This window comes from Pithys albifrons, chromosome 16, assembly GCF_047495875.1.
Source record: "Pithys albifrons albifrons isolate INPA30051 chromosome 16, PitAlb_v1, whole genome shotgun sequence".
Taxonomy (NCBI): Eukaryota; Metazoa; Chordata; class Aves; order Passeriformes; family Thamnophilidae; genus Pithys; species Pithys albifrons.
Genome location: NC_092473.1, coordinates 14099913 through 14115479, shown reverse-complemented (window position 1 = coordinate 14115479; position 15567 = coordinate 14099913). Strand labels below are relative to the sequence as shown.

Sequence of the window (15567 nt, the reverse complement as noted above, 5' to 3'; positions counted from 1 at the left end):
TTGCACGAGTCCTGCAGCATCTGGCCATGCAATAAGACTCTTGAAATAATTTTCTCTAGTGTAGCATATAGCCAGCAAATCTGGCAAGAAGCAACTTCCAGCATGTGTTGCTGTGACAGCACTGAATTATCACCCCAGTCTGCAGCAAGATTAACACTTACAACCTTGGCAGCAGGAACAGGCAGCTCAGACTCCGTGTCAGGGGAGTGCTCCCTGCCCAGGCTCCAAAGGGTGGGCTCACAGCAAGGAATTAGGAGCACAGAAATGCAGACATTTGCCTAAACTGTAAACAAACAGATAATTTCTAGGGAAAATGCACTGTACAGTCAGGGAAGTAGGAACACCAAGGAAAACTCATGGTATGGCACTGAGTGCCATGATGTGGTAAAGGGACTGGAGTTGGACCAAGGGTTGGACTTGATGATCTCTGAGGTCTTTTCCAACCCAATCCATTCTGTGATTCTGTGAAGAAAAGAATAAGTAGCCATTGCAAATGAGGTACTGTCCATGATAGAAAATGTGCTGCAAAGAACAGATACAGAACAAGAACTAGGAAACAACACACCAGACTCCTCATGCTAATGTGAAATCCCTGAAGTTTCCAGTCAAACCAAACTGACATGGAAGAAGCTGCTCAGAAAGCCTCGTGCAAATGGCAGAAAAAAGCAACAGATTCCAACTTGGACATTACTTGTCATATTTTGTGTGTTCTGCAGCAGAACCTGCTGTGAGTTCAGGGCAGGTTCAAAACCAGCTCTGGCCTGACTGGAAGGTCAGAGGTGACACTACAGCAAAACCTTCTCCACTAGTAAGTAGATTCATGGTCACCCATTCCACTTTTCCAGCTTGCTAACCATTAAGAAACCTGAAAACAAATCTCCTTACCACAAGGTCTTAAACCAAAAACCTGCAGAGGGAAGTGAAGGAGGCCACAAAGCTGAAGAAAATCTGGTGGAATCTCCTTCCTGCTTTGAACACTCACCATGCTCAGACCTTCTTTTGCTCTGCAGAATTGACAGGACTATAAAGCATCTGCTCTTTGATCTGGTTTGCTACAGTTTTTATTCCTGAGAGTCCACCAATCATCAGCTTCAACTCTAATGCAACTTTACTTTGGTTCATGAACCAGAAGAAAAGTGTATGAATGCTGACAGAGTTGATTTCACATGTTATGTGCTCTACTTCAAGACCTTTCTTGAAGGAAATACTCTAAGAAGTTAAGCAATGTAAGATGAAACACATGAATAGGTGAGGTTAAAGGATTCAGCACTGAGGAACAGCAGCACAAAAGGATTTCATCTCTGGAAAGAAAAAAAAAAGATAATTTACTATTAGTAGTAGCTGGATATGAGTATTTAAAGTGACAGAATAGTCCAGCAGGCATCACACTCAGCAAGGGTTTATACAGAACAGAGATTTCTGCATGAGGAAAATTTTGCAATTTCCTTGAACAGCTTTATTTCAGATACCTGTAATTAATAACACACCTGCAAACTCTCACATACAACAGCACGAGAGAGAATTGAGAGAACAATGTGTGTTGAGAACTTTGTAGGGAAGCTGTTAAAAGTCATCTACTGTCTTGCTCCAATTCCAAGCTTCCCCAAAGAAAAAGGTTATCAAATTATTGTGTAGCAAAGAGGAGCACACACTGAGTAGAAATAGTTGCTGTAACTGAAGGTCAGTTTACTTTGTAAGGAAACCAGGGAAGGGCATCTAAAACTTTAAAATTATTTCTCACCACACTTTTCTTCCCAGTGCTTCATCACTTCAGGCTGGTGTATCCTTCATGACAGACACAGCCTCAAATCACTGCTCTTTGCTAAAACAAGACAAAATGATGATTCCCAAAGCCATGTGGTGTCCTAAGAGAACCCCAAAACACCTGCAATGTCTTCCAAAGCAGAGTGGGATATGATAACCACTGCTTTCTGTGGCCCATTCTCCTTCCAGTTCACTCTTCCAGCACAGACTAGGGCAAAGAAGCTACAGGGAATATCCATCCCTGTCTATTCAATATCAAGGCAGCTCTGGAGGCTGACAGGGGTTCTTTTTTGTCACACAGTAAACTGTTCTTCCAATGAAGCCTTTTTACATATTATCATGTTGATATTATTTAAATCAGACCCTGGAAATCTGTGCCTCAGTAACAAAGGTTCCTGTGCCTCAGCTGGGAGGGTTTTCCAGCTACAGTTGGGCATGTTGGGCTCCATCACCCACCTGTGCTGCAAAAGCCACCAGAGGAAAATCCAGGCTGGGCAGCTATTTTGGGCTGCTGGATTAGAAGTGTGAGCTGCATTAATGGGGCAGGGAGAACAAAGTCTTCTGGGTCAGCAGAGTGAGGGAACACTGAGTGAGCTCCTCTAGAGACAATGTCTGTCAGCAGCCACCAGGGAATCCAGTTCTTTGAGGAGTTTCACCCCTTTACTGTTCTCATCTCCACAAGGGGGAAATATTCCAACACCTGTTTTTGTAGGTTATTTCTTATGCAGATGAGGTTATTGTACTCTAAGGATGTTCTAAATACAAAACCAGCCAGAGATGGATATAAGGCAGTAATACCAACACCTGATTTCAGTGGTATTCTAAGAAATAGATTTCCTTCAGTAAAAACCATAAAGTCAGGTCCTCAAATGAAAGGATTAAAACTTCTGCTTTTACTTTTGAGTATATCTGAAGTTGTCATTTTGGGCAGTAAATTGAAGGGTTTACGGTTTTGCTTCATTCTAATAAAAGAAATAAAAAATATCAGCATTAACAAGCTTTTGCCTGTCTGGGTATCTTATGGATAACAGCATTTTTCAGTAGTCAGGAAAAACAAACAGCACAACATACCAGGAAACACCACACTTAAATTGAAAAAATCTGCCTTGATACTGAGCATCTGTACAAGCTTTGGAATTTAACATTTCACAGATACAGCACAGAAGCATAAAAGTAGAGAAGAGATGGTAACACCTTCAAAATGTTTAAAAGCTGAATACTGTATTATGAACCTACTCAAACCAAAAAAAAAAAAAAACAAACCAAAAACAAAACAACAACAAAACAAACAAACAAAAAAAAAAAAAAAAAAAAACAAAAAAAAAAAACCAGAGGCCCTACTCCAGCCTTTCCCACGGCTGCACCAGCACAGGAATAACTGCTTCCCAGGACAGCTGCTTGCCGGGGGATCCCTGATGGGGCTGCAGAGGCAGCACCTCTGCACCACTCCAGGAAGCCCGTTTGGCTCTCACTGCAGTGCTGTGTGTCCATCTGGCACGGCGGCCCCGCAGGGCTCCAGCCAGCTGGCACAGCCCTGGGGCTGCTCCACAGGCACAGGGGAGGAGGCCAGAGCGAAACCAGCACCACAGAGAGATAATTTACAGCCCCATTATCCCATCAGCCCCAACGACAGGCAGCGGGAGCAGCATCCAGGCACATGCCCCGGGGACGACATACTTTAAACCAACAAAAAAAAAGTTACATCATCTCACCAGAATTTGATTATAAAAGGTGGAAAACTTTAACTTGGAGATGGGCCTGTTTAAAGAGGGGCACAAGTGGCTCATAACTCGATTACTCAGAACACTATTCATTTCATTAAATTAAATGTAATATGAAAAGTGGATGTGCTGTAATAGCTGATCACAGATTACAGGCATTCCACACTCTCCAATTCATTTATTTTTCACAAGGAAACTGTGGTAGTAGAAAATCATTTGCATACACAGGAATAAGTTCCAACAATTGCAGACATCAGGCAGGTTTCACATTATCAGGCCCAGCACACACCAGAGCATTATCTGTGAGAACAGCAGGTACCAGCACACAACTGCAGCACCAGCAGAGGTTCCTTCAGAGAACCTTTGGGATGAGGTCAGGATGAGAAACACCTCAGAGGAAGCCCCTGCTCCAAGGAGGACACTCACAGTCCCTGGCACCTTCCAAAGGATGGAGTAGTTGTAACTCAACCTGCCTCAGGTCCTCTCCCATCACAGACACCCCTCTCACTGAGCTGTTTGATCAACCCTCCCGTGACAGCTTGATCAGTCCTGTGGGGAGAAGCTGAGGGAGCTGGGGGTGTTCAGCCTGGAGAAGAGGAGGCTCAGAGGTGACCTCAGCACTGTCTGGAACTCCCGAAGGGAAGTTCTGGCCAGGTGGGGGTTGGTCTCTTCTCCCAGGCACTCAGCAATAGGACAAGGGGGCACGATGGGCTCAAGCTCTGCCAGGGGAAATTGAAGTTGGAGAGCAGGAAAAAATTCTTTGCAGAGAGAGTGCTCAGGCATTGGAATGGGCTGCCCAGAGAGGGGGTGGATTCCCCATCCCTGGAGGTTTTTCAACTGAGCTTGGCCATGGCACTGAGCGCCATGATCTGGTAAAGGGACTGGAGTTGGACCAAGGGTTGAACTTGATGATCTGGGAGGTCTTTTCCAACCCAATCCATTCTGTGATTCTGTGACATGTAAAGCAGAGACACTTCAGGTGAAATAACAGTAACAGCAGAGGAAAAAAAAATCTTTTTCATCTTCATCTGTCCTTTCTGGTTCGTGGCACAATCACACTAACATGACACAGCAAATGGTTTGACAGCAACAATGTGCAGCCCAGAGCTGGTAATTCCTGAGACTGCTGAGGACAGACACACCAACACCCACACCTAAAGGGCTGGATTTCAGTTCCCCACTCATCAGTCTTTGGTGATAATGCACAGAAAGGTCCAAATTTCACATTTTTTGCCCTCCTCTGGTACATCAAATGTTGTCAGTCCTGTATCTCAGTGGCATTCCTCTCACCCAGACCATTTGCCAATTCCATCACATTCTGTCTCCCTAAGACACATCTCTAACTAGTTTTTATATTTCAAGTCAAGCTTTTAAATCTTGTCTGATTTGCTAACTCACCTTCTTCTCCTTAATGTCCTTTTCTTGTGTTCTTTCTACCACTGCACAAAACACCTTGGCTGTGACACAGTTTCAACCCACAGGTACAACGTGCTTACAGAGTTAAATTGCTTGCTTTATAAAGAATTGTTATTTTAAAGTAATTCGTCAGGTAACTGCTAAGCTGGAGTTGTATTTTTCTAGTCAGATCCCTTCAGTACATGGCCCAAGATGGACAAGAAAACCCCACCTCCTACTGCCCAAAATCCTTCATCAAGGGCCTGAAAACTTGCATTTCAATGGTGAGGTGTCTCTGGGACCTCAGACATACCAGGATCTCTGCCTTCCTCTCCTCTGCATGGGTGAATATTCTCACAAAGCCATTTCTCTAACGTTCTGTGTACACTTTTTCACACCTGACACTGTTTCACAGATTTACAGTGATCTATTCCATATAATTATGAACTTTGGTGCCACTCTGTGATTTAGGCCCCTTCATTTTGGGCCACTGACTTAAGGGTTGGACTCGCTGATCCTTGTGGGGCCCTTCCAACTCAGAATAGTCTGTGATCCCTCCAACAAGGGGTTCAGAGCAACTCGTGTATGTGCAAGTTTCAGTCAACTCCAGGACCTGAATCAATGCAGAAAAATTACAGACATACAGAAAGAAGTTGAATTTCTTGGGGCAACTCTGGAACTTCCACATCAAGGAAAGTTCTAAGATGCAGAATTACTGTGTGACAAAGAGACACATCAAGAACAGCAGAGAAACACTTTGTCCAGCATAATTGTAAGATCTATTTCCTTGGGGAACAGCCTCATCACGACACAAGAGTCTTGTTCCTCTTCATACACAGAAGTGCGGAACTCTTCAAGTTTTTCTCTGCTTCCCTCATTCTGTTCTCATCACTGCTAAAATCATCCCACAAACAAAACCACAAAATGTAACCACGAATGACCAAAGAATTGAGTGTTAATCACTCAGATAAACAAATCCAGCAATGAGCTTTTGGGAGGGGATGCTCGCTAAGAGAACAGGCAGAGGTGAGCAAGGCACAGGAGACAAGATGGAATGAGAATTTCACCCTGGTCACCTCCCCAGCTGCCACCGGGACAGAGACCCAGTGAGGCACCAAACCGGGCAGGAATTGAAGATAATGAAGCACAGCAAGGAAAAACACAAAACCTTAAGACGAATTTTGCATTTGTCACTGGAGGGCAGAGGGTCACAAAAGCTCACCTAACACAAACGAGGCAGTGAAATCAGTCAGTTGTCTCAGCTGCCTCCACTTCCCAAGCTGTCAAACATCTGCTGGGCAATAAATCTGACCTTTATTTACCAAGTCTATTCTAAAGAAAGTCCCTTAAAATCTGACTTGCAATGCAATAGCAAGTCTGATTGCACAGAACACAAATTATAATTAGACAAATTTTGTGAAATGCATCAGGTTGTACAAAGATACAAGGGGGGGAAGGTGGTTTTTTAAAGAGAAATTGGCAAAAATAAAGGTTATAAGCTGCTGTTTTCTCTCCTCATGCTAATAAACACTGAAGTAATTCAAGTCTGCACTTGATGCAAAAACAAAAGCCCTTTAAAAACAGAAGCAAAACATACTTTAAAAAGCCCTGGCAGTCAATTCAGTAAGATGAATTCAAAGCCAAATCCTGTTTAAAAGGGGCTACTTGGATGCCTGAACTTGTGAGTGACAGGCAAGGCAATCACCACAGATGTTGATACTCCATCACCCCATCACTTCACCACACTCAGGGTCCTTTATGTGTTTAGGAAAAATAAAAGTACCCATCACTTGGTGAATTCTGGTTTTTGGTTATACTACTTTTTAAACTATGGATTGAAATATGGATGAAAACCTGGTTTAATGTAGCAGGGAAGAGTTGCAACACAGGACTCCAGATAAAGACACAAATGGAAAAGAAGAGAGTCTAATAATCCCTTCAATGAAATGTAGGCTAATGATCTCTGCAGTTTAATTCTAACAAATACAACTCATTGCATTTATGGAGTTGTGTTGTTACATCTCACATGGATGTGCAGAAGAGCTTTGCTGTGGGTGCAACCCAACTGCCCCTGAGATTAGCTCAGTTGGTTAAAACTTGGTTGTAATAATGCCAAGGTCATGGGTTCAATCCCCCGTGTGGGCCATTGACTTAGGAGTTGGACTTGATGATCCTTGTGGGTCCCTTCCAACTCAGAATAGTCTGTGAGTCCCAGGGCAAAACCAGCACAGGCACAAAACCATTGAAGCTCAGCCAAACCTCGGTTCTCTCTTCAGCCTTACCAAGCAGTGTCACAGTTACTGAGCTGCTTCTCAATTCTACTTTGAGTATGAGGAGATCAAACATATTTGGCATGTTTAACATCAGAATTTGTCACAGGACAGAAAACTTGCACTAGTCCCAATATACATATTAAAAAGACACTACATTTTTAAGTGTTTTGAAAACAACTTTTGTTACCAAGTCCACTTTTTTCTTTTTTTTTTTTTTGAGTTTCACCTTGTCTAATACTCAGTTTTTTATTCAATGACAAACTTAGCACACTGTAGACCTTCAAAGAAATATTTCCCACCAGGGATATGCTGACATCACCAGTGATACTATGCAAAAGGTAGACAAGAAGAGTCACGTTAATTTCAAGCTCCATTAAACACAGGAAAGAAAGAATGAGAGGAGGGGGAAAAGTTCTCTGTACCAACTTGGAATTCTGCAGAGATAGGCAGAAAAAAATTTACGAATTTTAGATTAGTGTTACATATAACTGAGAAGTTTTAAAAAAATTATGCCAAAGCTTAAGTGACATTCTACTTAAGTGGAGAACTGAAAAAACAAAGTATTTGCTGTACTCCACACAGAAACGAATGTGACAGACAGACAGTTTGCTGCTAATCAGTTATCAACTGATAAAGTGAATCTCAGGTTACTTTGAGTCAACTGGTGTCTGGTAACAGTTCACTTTAGGGATCCTCAAATAGGTCTTCAAATAGATAAAGTGATTATTTCTTTTAAATGAGGGAGATCGGCTCGATGGCAGCTGCCCCAGCACTGCAGGAAACCAACCACCAACCACAGGTCGCTCTGGAGCTGCTGTGCCAGTTGCATTAATGTGGTCCCACTGCTTGGAAAAGAAGGTGTTTGAAGCAAACAGAATGCAGGTTAATTCTGCAAGGAGGAACTTTCCAACACTGATTGCATGACCAGCTAATGCAGCAAAGTTCTCAGCTTGAATTAAGTGCACCTCAAGGGCTGCCAAATCAATATGTGAGAGAACACAACTACCAAGATGAGCTTTCACCCAGTCAGAGCAGCTCCATCTGCCTCCAGAACTGCCTCTGCTGAGGAGAGGGGCCCAATTCAGGCCTCTCAGGTGACATCTGGCTCTGCCTGAGCTCCAGCACTGCCTGGTGATGGAGAGCCCAGGAGAACAGAATGGACTGTAATGTCATTACAGCATTTCACTCACTTTGCCCCACTGTCCACAGGTTAACAAGAAACAGAGAGAGCAGCTCCAGGCAGCTCTTGCTGTCCAAGTCCAGAAAGGCTCTAACAGTGTCTCTTAACATGGTTGTAAAAATCACAGGTACTCCTGCCCAGAGAGGGGGTGGATTCCCCATCCCTGGAGGGTTTTAAACTGAGCTTGGCCGTGGCACTGAGTGTCATGATCTGGTAAAGGGACTGGAGTTGGCCCAAGGGTTGGACTGGATGATCTTGGAGGGCTTTTCCAACCCAATCCATTCTAGGATTCTGTGATTCTATGGATATGGCACTGAGGGAGAATCCACCATGTCTTGATCCAACCCCACTGTGATCACCAGCCCAAGGCACTCCGTGCCCTGGGCTGGTGATCACAGTGGGGTTGGATCAAGGGTTGGACTTGATGGAGGGTTGATCATGGACTTGATGATCTCAGAGGTCTTTTCCAACCCAATCCATTCTATGATTCTTTTAAAATAAAGACTTAGTAAGGTCAGCAAAATACATCCAGGTCACCTTCAAACTGCCTTTCTCTTGATGCCACAATACCTGATGGATAAGCAAGAGGACAGATGTATCTCCTCACCTTAGAAGTTGCCACAGGCTACAGACACATCACAAACACTTGGGGAAACGTGGGGATTCAAGTATTGAAAAACCCAAACCTAATGTTTTTAAATAGCTACCACTGGAGTGAAATGAAAAGGTGTGCCTGAGAAAAAGCAGCACTACATCTATCAGGAAAAAGACAAGAAACTGTAGTTTCCTCATAGGAATTCACAGGTTCATAGGAATTCAGCACATGAACAGGATAAACTATGGGTGCTTGTTTTAATGTCAGAAACACGAACTTTCAAACCAAGTTAATCTTTCTCTTGTCTAAAACAAATCAGCCACCACTGGGAATCAAACTATCAGTTAACAGCATTTGTTACAAAGCAGGATCCCCAGAGTCCATCCCAAAGGAAAACACTTTCTTTTTGCTAAGACTCGAGGAGCAGTAAAGTGAGGAGAGATGGAGTCAGCAGCTTCCACTATCAATCAGTAACATTTACCCACAGATTTGTTACTCCAGTCACTAAAACAGAAAATCCTCAAATGCAAGAAGGAGAGTAGAAGGTTTGCAAGCAATTTGCAGCTCCAGTTTCACATTAACGCTCCAGATTAAGGCTTGAAACCAAAATGAGGCTATCAGCTAACCTTTGTTTGGGGTTTAAAGCTCTGATGGCTTAAAGTAAAGCTCAACAGACAGTCCAGCAAATCAAACAAAGCCATTCCACCCTGCTCACCTTCACACTGCTCCCTGTCATTTCAGTTGAAAAGCTTTCAGCATTAAGCAAATAAAATCGTTGATTGCAGACAAAATTAAAGAGATGCTCCAACTGCTCCTGACGAACAGCTTGGCTATGAGCAAACCTTGACTGCTGATAAGACTACAAAAGAAAAGAAGCCTTCTTGTCCAACAGATCCCTATTTTTATCCTTCATCAGCTTGTGCAGATCCTTCCTCTTGCTCTGCACGACAGGGAACAAACATAAATATGGCAAAAACTGCATCTCCTCTGTTCATTTCTCTCTCCAGCCACGTTAAAAACCAGAGAAGTCCTGATGGTTCAGATCCCACAGCTCAAGAATTGCTATTCACCACCTTCGAGCTCAGGGCACGAGACTGATTCCTGACCTTTGGCCCAGAAACCAAGCACTGCTTTAAAAAAACGTGGTACAGGATACAAAGCAGGGATTAGCACTGCTAGGAAGGCCTTGTGTTATATTCTTTGGCACCAGGGACATAAACTCAGTGGAGCATTCCCAATCTGGCTTGTCCCACATACACGAGGAGCTAAAACCTCATGTCTGGGTACCTTTCACACCAAAGATCGTGTCTTCACCCCAAGAGGAAAGAGAATGTTACCTTGAGCAGCTCTAAGGACCTTTCTAATCCTTACAGGTTAAGAACTAAGGAAGATTGTTCAGGTATGAAACTGGAGACTTCCTGAACAACGAAGCTCACAGTTGACTTTGACACTTCCCATGGGTTTCCAGGGAGCTCCCACAGCACACGGCAAAGAAGAACATCCTTCCTGAGTCAATCAAACAGTTCACACAGGCAGCCAAAGTGGAGCACACAGCTGGAAAAGAGACATGTTTCTTGAATCCTGGACTCCTCCCTCAAATCCTCCACAGCATTTGTAATCCAGAAGTTTGGTGCACACACTAAAAACGTTGAAGAAAAACAAGCCAAGATTTCCTTATTAAACGACCCAAACACAGCCTGGTAAAGACAGCACAGCCTGGTGAGTTCCTTGCCCATCTGTTATGGTGCAAAGCACATCACCTGGGCAACACTTCCCTGTTCCTGGACAGGTATACAGGGCAAGGCTCCTCGGGAGCAGTCGTGCCTCAACAGGCCTGAGATGAAAAGTTCCACCAGTAGCTTATCCTGAGACTGCAAGGTCATTTTAGCAGGAACGTGACATGCTGATTTAGGATGGGAACCACAATCCTTGCTACTGAAAACATGACACAGCGTTTCTTTGCTAAGTTATTATTAAGCTTTTTCTGCTTTGAAAGTTAGGAATGAACCAAAGTAATTTCGGGTTTAAGTATCTGCGAGGTAATTATGTGTCAAAATGTTACAAGGAATGAAGGGCTGAAGTCACAAGTTCATGGGGAGAAGGATAAGTGAAGGAAAGGTCATCACCTAAAAAAAGAAAATGTTTCTTTGTATCTGAAAGCATCAACTGGTCTGGAGGGTCCGTGTAAAGAGGGAATAATGGCAAAAAGAACAGAAGGTCTCAAAGAGGAAGAAATACGCCGGAACACACCCACTGTCAGTGAGAGTGCCCAGCCCTGACAGGCAATTATTCTTTGATCTATTGGCTGAGGCACTGAACAAACATTCTGAAATTCCAGATAGAGCCTTGTGCATGTCACAGCTGTGGTCACAATGACCAGGTTTTTATTATCAAAAACCTTCTCATGGCAGTGATAATCAGAACCATTCTGAATGAGACAGTTTTCCTTCAAGGTGTATAGTCCAGAATGACAAAATTTCATCCTAAATTCAGCTGCCCTTCAAGCACTGGCACCATCACTTACCAACCCCTGGACACAAAGATGCATTTACATGACTAATTGCTCACCAATGGGGATGAAAAGCAACATTCAGTGCTACAAAACATATTTTTCTCATCTGTAATTCTAAAGGAATAAGCAAAGTGTATTAAGTGTGACCCTACAGAAAAAAGCTGACATGAAGGGCTGGCAAAAGTCTTTTCAGCATACTCTGTAATTCCTGAATGGGGGGCAGTGGTGTCAAATTTAAGGACCTCTTACACAGTGTTACTTAATTAAGTGTGAGATAATTTCCACATCAAAATATTCAAGGTAAAGTCCACGACCCACAGAAACATGAGCTTTGCCATCAGCTTATTAAAGAGATTCTAACTATAGCAAATTAAAAATCAGGAGTTACAGGTCAGAATCCTAACACCAAGGCAGCCCACCCTAATTTTTGCTACTTTACACACAGCTTGAGCTCTGAAATCTCGTTCCAACTTTTAATCACAATAATTACAATTTCTAGAGTCAGCTTTACGATTTCTCCCCCTTTTCCTGTTCCACTCCCCAGTGTGACAGGCAGGGTCTGTCTGTCTTAGCAACACAGTTCCACCATGGCCAATGCCCACAACAGCTTGAGCAAGGGCTGCACTCAAGCTTGGCCAAGCTGCAGAGAGATGAGGCAAGTCACAGCCTCGCTCCTTCAGGGATGCAACAATGCCCTCCTCGATGGCAGCTCAAATCCCAGCACAGCCAATGCTTCAGGAGCAAACACACTCCTGGAATCTACACCGGAATTCCAGTGCCTACAAAGACACATCCATAATTACCTCTTGGTTGTGACTGAGGATTCAAACAGGCATTCAGGAGGCAGCTTTCCCACCATAAACCCTGCTGTAGAGCCATTCTGCTCCAACCACTGGCTGTAAAGCAAACTGAAGCATGAGCTGAAGCTCATAAAAGCTTATTCACAGCAAAGGTACGTATTAAAAAGGAATAGCACAGCATTAAAATGGGCTGCCAAGGCAGAAGGCAGAGCAGGTACAGCAGAACGGCCCCTTTCTGCCCCCTGCAGTTCCCTCTGCTCCCTGGATTTTTCAGACAGCCTTAGGAGGGATTCCAGTTACCATTCCAGAACCAGACCCATTTACATCTGGCTCTCACCAACAGCCAAGGCGTTTTCACAGCTCCATCAACGGTGACATTGCCCAATGCTCCCCACAATGATCAGCCACTTCTATGGAATGTTTCCTGTGACAAATGTATGATGGGATTGTCCTTCATCATGCAACAAAAAGAATACCACCTTCTAACAAACCTTTAATTTGGCACCATCATTTGGATTAAGAAGAATCTTCACCAATAAACAGGTAACCTTAAGCAGTCCCAGCTATGCTCCTATATACACATAATACATGTATACATAAAATACTGAAGGACAAAGGATTGTTTTCTACTTATTTATTTCTAGTTAATTTTCTTTTTTGTTATTAGACTATAAACTTGCCATTAAACAGAAAATACCATCTACCAAATTTTACATGTAAAACTGTAATTTCAGTAATGAAAAATTCCATGGAAGGAGATCTCACGTCCATATGCACCTTAACTGCCTTTATAGACTTTCTTCAACCCTCAAGAGCACAGACAGGGAATGAACCCCAAATGCAGCTCCCCTATATATGATCAGGTACTCCCACATATTCCAGGTGGGCCGAATTTGGGTGCCCAACTATTTTCACACTGATACCCTGCTTAAAAAAACAGGAGGGGAAAAAAAGGCATTTGTAGCACATATCAGGAAAACTGCTGCTCTCCATGAGCTGACAGACAATTTTGCAACAACCCTGTTCTGCTTTATGAGCCTGGCTATGCAAAGAGGAAGTGAGAACAGATTGATTACAATGGAATATTATGTATTTCCAGCTGTTTTCCCAAGCAATGATTAACACATCCCTACCAGTAGAAGAAAAAACTGTTGCAGCATACAACTGGTATGCAGGCTACAAAGGATGCTCCATATTTATAAAGAATAAAAAGGTAATTTTGCTAATAAAATTTTATTTTCCTTCTTCCACACAGCACTTGATTTATATTTGTCTGAGACACCTTCATACCTCACTTGTAATTTTTATCTTCCACAGCACATGTATATTTTTTCCTCCATTTAAGCTGTATTATATCCCAATTTGCATTTTGACATGCTAAAGGCTAAATAAACCCAGATTTTGACCAATATGCTTAATATTGACTTGTAGAGGATTGGAAGATATTGAAAACCAATCTGGCTACATTTTGTTGGGCTACCAAGTATCTAAATACATCTAAAACATATTTCTTTTCAGATTCCATTTTTTCCTCTTAGAGCAAAAAACTGGATTGCCCTGAGAACGTGAACTGAACACAGAAAAATGGTTTGGCACCTCACCCCTGAAGTCCATCCTTCACGCTCTACCTCTATTATGAATAATAAGCTGAGCAGCTTAATGCAAAGCACTGGGGTCAGAAAGTTTTCAGTGGGTTGCTCCAACACAAACACAATCCGTGCTGTCCCAAAAACCAAGTTCTGCTCCGTGTAGCTGTTGCCTTCCCCTCCTCAGCCACCAATGCGACGACTGACAGAAATCTGCCAAGTCACTTTGAAGCAAAAACTAGTTGATTCTAGGGAAAAACAGTCATTAGTTGCACAGCGAAGAGAGAAGCCCTCCAGAAACATGCATGTGGATGGGGATGTCAATTAGGAGATAGGCTGGGGGAAAGCGCTCCTCTTGCTTGTTTTTTTTCCTTGGTTTAACAGGGATTTTTCCCAGGCACCAACATCACCCGGAGCAAACCACCCCCTGCCCTTCCCTGTACTCCAGGCTGAGCCAGTTTCTTCCCCTCGCCCCACTAGGGCAGGAATCCCCTGTTCCAAGTGGATTATGAGCACGAGCAGCTTTTTTGTTTGTTTGTTTTTAAGGGGAAAAAAAACAAACCTAGAGACATAACCGAGCGATGGGCAGCGGCGGGACCCGCTCCCACCATTGTGCTCGGGCAGCCCCCGGGCCGGGCGCGGCCCCGCCGGGCTCCACAAAGCCCCACCGGAGGCCGGACGTGCCCGGTGCCCCGGGCCTCCCCTCCCCTCCCCCCGGGATTCCGGGAAACCTCCGGGAGCAGCAGCAGCAGCAGCAGGAGGAGGAGGAGCAGGAGGAAGCGGCGGCGCTGCGGAACAGCCCCGCTGCGGAAAAGCCGCCGGGGCAGGTGGCAGGGAGAGAGGCCCCGCTCTTCCCTCCTCCATCCCGGTGCTCCCTCCCTCGCCATCCCGGAGGCACCGAGCGCTTCCTCCTCTCTCCCTCCCTCCCCCCAGGACCGCGTGCGGGAGCCGAGGCCCCTTCCCTGGGCAGCCCGGGCCCACCTGCCCCGTGGGGAGGCAGCGAGGCGATGGAAGGAGCGAGACCCGACCCGTCCCCTCCCCGCGGCGGCGGCGGGTGGGCCGGGGAGGGAGGGAAGGAGGGGAAGGGAAGGGAAGGGAAAGGAAAGGGGGTGGATGTGAGCCGCCCCCGGGTACCTTGCGCTTCCTGGTCTCGGCCGAGCCGCTCCACACGAAGCACTGGTAAATCGCCCGCAGGTTCTGCTTCCAGTTCTCCACCTTGAAGCCGGTCACATGGCAGCACCCGGCCGCCGGCGGACTCATGTCAGACCCCCCCACATCAATCCGCCCGCACACGGGCCGGGCCGGCGGGCAGCGAGCCGGCCCCTTCGCCCGCCCCGCAGCACCGACACGGGCCGGGGCCCCCCCGCCCTCAGGGGCTCCGGCCCCTCTCGCCGCCGCCGCCGGGGAGCCGCTGGCACATAGAGCCGGGGCTCCGCCACGGCCCCCCGGCTCCGAACAAAGCGCGGCGGGCGGGCAGCGCGCTCTCCCTCCCGCCCTTCTCCCGCACACACAAAGATGGGGCGCTCCGAGGCGAGCAGGAGCAGCAGGAGGAGGCGGCGGCTGTAGCGGCCGCTGCCGCCCCCGGAGTGGCCGCCGCTCCCTTCTACCTCATAGAGGCCGCTGTGGAAGCGGCGGGCGGAGGGGAAGGGAGGGGAGGAGAGGGGGGCGCTGGCGGCGGAGGCGACCCCGGCCGCGGTGCCGAGCGGGCGTGTGTGTGGGGAAGGGGGCGAGTCCCCGCCCG

The 15567-nt window shown here is 45.6% G+C and overlaps 1 protein-coding gene across 2 annotated transcripts in view; it reads right to left on the bottom strand.

Annotated features, from left to right (window-relative positions):
* USP22 (ubiquitin specific peptidase 22) overlaps positions 1-15415 on the bottom strand; it is a 97364-nt gene extending 81949 nt beyond the window's left edge. For both annotated transcript variants that reach the window (XM_071571646.1, XM_071571647.1), the window contains exon 1: positions 14961-15415. In XM_071571646.1, coding sequence (XP_071427747.1) covers positions 14961-15086 — 126 coding nt within the window. In that variant the 5' untranslated portion in view covers positions 15087-15415. The remainder of the gene's footprint in view (positions 1-14960) is intronic.
* Between the last annotated feature and the right edge of the window lie 152 nt (positions 15416-15567).